The sequence below is a fragment of the Olea europaea genome, chromosome 12 (assembly GCF_002742605.1).
Source record: "Olea europaea var. sylvestris chromosome 12, O_europaea_v1, whole genome shotgun sequence".
NCBI classification, from domain to species: Eukaryota; Viridiplantae; Streptophyta; class Magnoliopsida; order Lamiales; family Oleaceae; genus Olea; species Olea europaea.
In genome coordinates this window covers 11350521-11357356 of record NC_036248.1, presented here as the reverse complement: position 1 = coordinate 11357356, position 6836 = coordinate 11350521, and the positions used below count along the sequence as shown (strand labels likewise).

General features: G+C 35.0%; 1 protein-coding gene across 1 annotated transcript in view; it reads left to right on the top strand.

Annotated features, from left to right (window-relative positions):
- Positions 1-3697: 3697 nt before the first annotated feature.
- LOC111406589 (S-type anion channel SLAH3-like) overlaps positions 3698-6836 on the top strand; it is a 5518-nt gene continuing 2379 nt past the window's right edge. The window contains exons 1-4 of the mRNA XM_023035981.1: positions 3698-3870; positions 4564-5028; positions 5721-6491; positions 6757-6788. Of these exons, the coding sequence (XP_022891749.1) occupies positions 3700-3870; positions 4564-5028; positions 5721-6491; positions 6757-6788 (1439 nt within the window). The 5' untranslated portion in view covers positions 3698-3699. The remainder of the gene's footprint in view (positions 3871-4563; positions 5029-5720; positions 6492-6756; positions 6789-6836) is intronic.

Genomic DNA, 6836 nt, shown 5'->3' with positions numbered 1-6836 from the left:
AATTATTGGACCGGACCGGGCCGAGCCTATTTGGGTTTATATAAATATATAACTAGGGTTTGAGGTCCATTAAGATTTTCATTGTTCTTGCTAGCACAAGAGAAACCCCTAGAGGCTGCAATCATGTTCTCTGTGTGGATCACCGTTGGAGGCTGAACAATTGGACAGCTGTGGTGGCGAACCAAAGTTGTGGAACGAAAAGAAAAGCAAAAGGATTGCAGATCTGGAAAAGGTACAATCTTATCACAATTCCTAACCAAACACAATGAGATCTATTGGATGTGAATCGAAATAATTTAATTTTCCGCTGTGCATGTATAAGTAGATTCCCAACAGTATGTCCTGTTTCTAACTGGTGAAGACTAAATATAAATAAAGTGGCAACAAAGTTAAGTTGTTAGGTGAATTAGTTAACATGGTATAAACACAGACAGATCTTCCACATATAAGTCTCTGTGCCACCCACTAATAAAAATTGCTCATGTAACTAACACATTTTTCTTTCATTTCTTGTTTTCAAGCTATCCGTCTTAATTTTTCCGAGGCTTCAGGTATAATTTTTCAACCAATACCATTTGAAGCTACTTGTTACATCATTTTTCTTTGAATATCAACATTTTGCTACATAATTACTTGCAGATTCTCATTAGCATGGTGGGCCTACACTTTTCCAATGACTGGAGCTGCCATTGCCACAATCAGGTATTCGGACATGGTCACGAATGTGGTAACTAAAACTTTAGCTGTCTTCCTCTGTGCCGTTGCTACACTTACAATGGCTGCATTGCTCGTGACAACTATCCTCCATGCCTTTGTACTCCGAGATCTATTTCCAAATGACATAGCCATTGCCATAAGTGAGAGGCCGCCTAAGTCCACCTGAAGATGGAACCATCGAAGAGGTGGAAGCTCGGATAAGAAGGATATTGAAAAATATCGTAAATATATGAATTCAGATGGGAGGAATTCCCAATAGTTGAAATTCTTGCGAAATAATGTGCCTAAGAGGAAAATGAGCTGTTTGAGGACAGAGGAAAAATGTATAAGCTATACATGTAACATTTTTTGAGTTGCAAATGGCAAGAGATGAGTGTTTTTAGCACGAAAAGTTATTTGTGTCCATTTGTTTTTCTCAACTCTCGATTTTTGTAGTCGACCTAAAGTTATTAGTACCGAGGCTTAGACCGTTGTTATTTTCATTTATAAATAAAAATAAAATCAGTCCATGCGTGCATTTATTTATTGAACTTGTCCCATCTTTCTTGCTATTTGTATATATTATTATTTTTTCAAAAATATCAAGAAATTTAATTTAATTCCAGCCGTGTGCTCGTTGACATCCTTTTGTTAAACTTGTTAATGATCCCCCATCCCAAAAAAGAGAGGCACTTTTTAGTTTTTAAGGGGAGATAAAAATGGCCACATTTTGACAATATGATATATCTTGAATCAATATTAAAATATTATGATACACTTTTTATCAAAAAGTGGTCATTTTGTATAAAGTGACCATTTCATAAAATGGACACTGGAGGTTCTCATTTGCGTTTAATTCATTGACATTTAGTCATTGTGAGGAGTAATTTATTGAAAATTACTTTTTTTTTTTCCCTTTTTAAACACTTTTTTCACAATATTTCAAAAATCTCTTCCACAAAAGCACCTAATAAATCTTAGCTAGGCCTATTCTTTGGAAAAATCTAGAAGAACAATTGTCTGGAACCAAGTGCTCCACGGATCTCTAGATAAAACCTACTATGGTAGGGGAAAAAAGTAAATTAAAATCTAGTGTCAAGTACTATGTTCATATTGATGGAGAAAATTGACTTTGGGGTTGTGCTATACGTCTAGGGCCATGACGTCCAGGGCGCCAAATGGTGCCCCTGTCCGTCGAGGGCCAATGCTGCCAAAGTTCTCTCTCTTTCTCAGAGTTTTTAAAGTGATTTCTTTGACCTTTTTTTTTTAATTAAACTTGGAGTTTGCCAATGAAGTGGCAGGGCTACGATTTTTATGTAGGTGGCAAAAAAAATGTAGAAACGGTAAAATATACTTATATTAATGCCACGAAATTTCAAAATTTCTCTAGTGCTGACTATATGAATTGTTTTTCATCACATTGTCTAGTTCGTTATCAAATGTATAGAAATATCTAAAACAATTAAATCACTTTGAAGAATCTATACTGAAAATGTAATGCACTTGACTCTAAATGCAATAAATAAGTATAGACTTTACTTGATGTACATAATTTTTGTACATCAAGGTGTCCATGCCTCTCACAAAGTGTGGGCCCCACCTCATGTGAGAGGCATGGATACCCTTATGGACAAAAATTATGTAGATCTAGAATTTTTCATTAAGTATTACTCTATATGAATAGGGTTGTACACAATATAATCCTATTCTGGGTTTTCTTTTTAATTAGTTTCCTCCTCCACAACAACAAGAGTGCACTGCTTATTGTTCTTGGGCTAATTTTGATCTTGAATGAAACCCAAATTGCAGGACTTTCCAGTTCGGATTTCTTCCGATTATTCACACTGATAATGAGGAATTTTGAGGCAAGAACTTAGGATTTTAAATTGTGACAACATTTGGTTACAAATCTTAATTTTCTAGGAAGTCCATCTTGACTTATTTATTAGAAAAGTAACTTTTAAGCATGGTATACAATTATCAAACGCATAACGAAAAATGATAATCGAAGTAACTTTCAAAATCTTGTTCATAAAAAAACAGTTTGGTTTTTCTATGTACGATGTTAATTCCATGAAAATTGAAGACAGATTGTGTTACAAAAGCCTTTTATTCGTAACTGAAAATTCTAGAAGAAGGAAATAAAGTAGATATTAGCTTCAACTGCGGGAACTTAAACCTCCCAAAAGATCCACAAAGAGATCAAGGTTCATTATTGAATAATGAACATCCATTTAAAGATAACCATTACCTAAAATAAAGGCGCGCACACCAATTTTCCACAAAATACTCCTGTAGTGGCTAAATCAACTAACAACAATTTAACTTACTCAAATGATGATAAATAACAAAAAAAAAATTTAAATTAATTATTAACTAAAATTAAGAAATTAGGGCCGTAACAGATTGAATTTGTCTAAGCTTTTATTTTTAGAAAGATTTATAATGAATATTAGTTAGGCTAAAAAAGTTTTGGAGTATAATCCCATTGTTATTTTTCTGGGAGCATTGGTAGCTACGTTCTATTGTCTGGAACTTGGGAAAATAATGAAAATTACGCCTGATTATGATGCCTGAGTTTTCACTTTTCTAATCTGTGACAAATGTGGGTGATATCTTGAAATTTTTGCTTCTTGTTTTCTGGTGTCTTTGTGCATACAGAAAATTATTGTTCATGCACAAGTTGCCATGTTGGGTTATTTTCCTCCTTATTTACCTGTTAAAATACAAAACGAATACATATTGTCTTTATTTATGATCCAAAGCCATTGATCCTTTTATCGTATTGTTATCAGAATCGCTGAGAGTCCGAGGAACTTAATCATAACGTACATTTATTCTTCGACCGCAGATCAACCTATTATTACTACCATTTTCCAGAAGAATTGCGTGAAATTTATATTTCATTGGATTTCTTATTGCTCTTCTAAGAAGGGATTAGGGCTTAATCCATAACAAATCCTGCAGCCTAACATAAAAAATACTTGAATAAATATAGGTGCTATGGAAAAGGGTATACCTAGTTATTTGGCAAAGGAAGATGCCACTGAAATAGTTCCGTCGCAGATCATCACTACTGCGAACGAGGTGGCCGGTATTGATCGTGTTGTACATCATGTTCATGCGAATGATCAGCCCAAAGCCGGTTTTCATCCTTCCGACTCCTCCTTTATGGTGAGTTGTTAAATCTCTGATACTCTTTCAACAATATCAGCAATTATTATGTATTGATAAAAAATAACAGTATAACACCTTGTAGTTAAGCATATTCTTTATATGATCTTATGGAAGTTAAGGGACCTCAACATTACTCTTGAATATGAACGTCATTATCCAGAGTCGGCATGGGTTATTCTTAGAATTCAACATGATTTGGCTGGCACAAAATTAGCACAATTGGACTAGTGCATAATTGAAGGTTTTCCATTTTAGTTGATTGTTTTCTTTGTTTATTTCCTGAGTTGCCAGCATCAATTAGGAATTATTTCCGTCTTTCTAATTGCCTTGTCTAGTGCTCAACGGGTGATAAAAAGACCTTTTACAATTGATATTCAGTCTCTCTCCAAAAAATTGTTCAATAGCTAGCATTGTTGTTGAATCAACCATTATCCAATATCCGGTATTCTTGTCGAATCAACAGGTGTTGAAATTATCATTTTGTTCTTTGTTGCTTCTGCCTACATCAGAAACGATTAAAAGTAATAAAATGCCAAGATTTCAGCTGTATAAAAGGGCAATCATATATTGTTTATTAATAGTGAAGTGCCATCAAGTTCTTCTGAATCTAAACCTGCCTCTCCATTATCCCTTTGATACTGATATTTCTCATGCGATACCTGACTGGTTTTTGTCAATTAAACATCTCAGGGAACTGAAGAAGCTGCTGTAGTAGGACAAAATAGTCTTTCTAAATTACAGGCAGCGCATTCTGTTTCTATTAGCATGCCAGCATATCCTATGGGAGATCATTTAGAGAACACAAAAGAAGTTTCCGAAGCAAATTCAAGCAATTATATTCTGAATTCAGCTGCTCTATCCAAAAACGGTAATATTCCTTCAAAATTTTATTCTCGTTCAGTCCCAAAAGGTTCTGTTTTTAATGAGACTATTTCAAATGGAACAATTCCTAAACCTTTCAATCTCAAGCTAAGAAATCCGACTATCGACAAGCCAAAAAATAGTCCATTTAACTCATTTAGAACATGGTCCGAAAATGGAAAGCATCGGGAAACTGTGCTAGGGATCGATTCTCAGCAGCCTGCAGAAGTTGAAGCTTTATCTGTAGATCGATACTTTGATGCCTTGGAAGGACCGGAATTGGATACTCTGCGAGTACGTATTTTCTACTGCTAAAGTTTTGGTTTAATGCATATAATTTTGTTAACAGTGGAATAAACATACTTGCAAAGCTTAAGTACTTATTATCTGGAAGAAAACTTCTGTCTTGGTGCATAGAAATTTCTTTAAAGACATTTCTGTTTTTAAATATTTTTATGCAGCTGTTGCATACGATATTGCCGCATTGAATATTGAACATAATGAAAATCCCTCACAGCATTTCTTCCTGAAAGGCATAATAAAATACACGCTGTAAATGATGTTCAACACCTTTGACTTTCTTATAATATGCTTCAGAAGTTCAATTATTATCTGAATTTGTAATTTGGCAGTGGTATTTAGTGATACAGAAAAAAATATCCGGATCTTTTACAGTGTAATAGTATATGTTATGTACTAAGTGCATCAAATAATACATTTTGGGCATTATCAATGCCTTCAGAGAAAATCTTTATTTTTATGTCTAAAACAAAGACTTCTAGTGCATGTTTTGTAATACTGTACTTTGTAAAATTCGATATTACAATAGACAAGATTTTAACTTATTTGTCTTCTGAATTATTGTCCAACACCCTATACGAACATCCCATATGGTGTACTTTTATTCTTCTATCAAAAGTATATGGATGTTTCCAAGAGATTGTTGCTGTTCGTTTAAGCCTAAAATTGATTCTTCTCGTTAACAGGCTTCTGAAGAAGTACTTCTTCCAGAAGACAAAAAATGGCCATTCCTTCTACGTTATCCAATATCTTCTTTCGGTATCTGTCTTGGTATTAGCAGCCAAGCCATTATGTGGAAAACCTTAGCCACTTCTACTTCAACGACATTCTTCCACGTAAGCCCAGACATAAATCTGGTGCTTTGGTGCACATCTGTTGCTCTTGTAGCAGTTGTCTTTTTCATTTACAGTCTGAAAGTGATTTTCTACTTTGAAGCTGTTCATCGTGAATACTACCACCCAATACGCATTAACTTCTTTTTTGCTCCATGGATTGCCCTTCTGTTCCTGGCTCTTGGAATTCCACCATCAATTTCTCAAAATCTTCACAAATCTCTATGGTATATTCTTATGACTCCACTCGTTTGCCTCGAAATTAAGATCTATGGACAGTGGATGTCGGGAGGACAACGAAGGCTTTCTCGGGTGGCCAACCCCTCGAATCATCTCTCAGTTGTTGGGAATTTTGTTGGGGCTTTGCTTGGTGCATCCATGGGGCTGAAAGAAGGGCCTATGTTTTTCTTTGCCATTGGATTGGCTCATTACACTGTCTTATTTGTAACTCTCTATCAAAGGCTTCCAACAAATGAGACACTACCTAAGGAACTCCACCCGGTATTCTTTCTTTTTGTTGCTGCACCTAGTGTTGCTTCAATGGCATGGGCGAAGATTCGAGGGTCTTTTGATTATGGATCACGGATATCTTACTTCATTGCCCTTTTCCTTTATTTTTCACTGGTTAGTCTCTGTGACTCAACTTAGCATTTCTACTAATTGCATCTCGATCTATATAAAATCAATGTCGCTTGTTTGTAAGAGGCACATCGAAGACTAGATTAGAATACATCAATCTGTTCCCTCTCTGATAGTTAAAAAGGAGTTTGTTTAAATTGATTAATCTGTAATGAGTGCTTAAAATGAGTTTCTGATGTTAAACCCATTAGGTTCTTAGTTCAACTGTGCTAGTAGCTGATGCGTTTTCCTTTCATTTCCTTTCTTCAAGGCCATCCGTCTTAACTTTTTCCGAGGCTTCAGGTATCAATTTTCTACCAGTACGATTCAATACTACCTTCTCTTTGATTT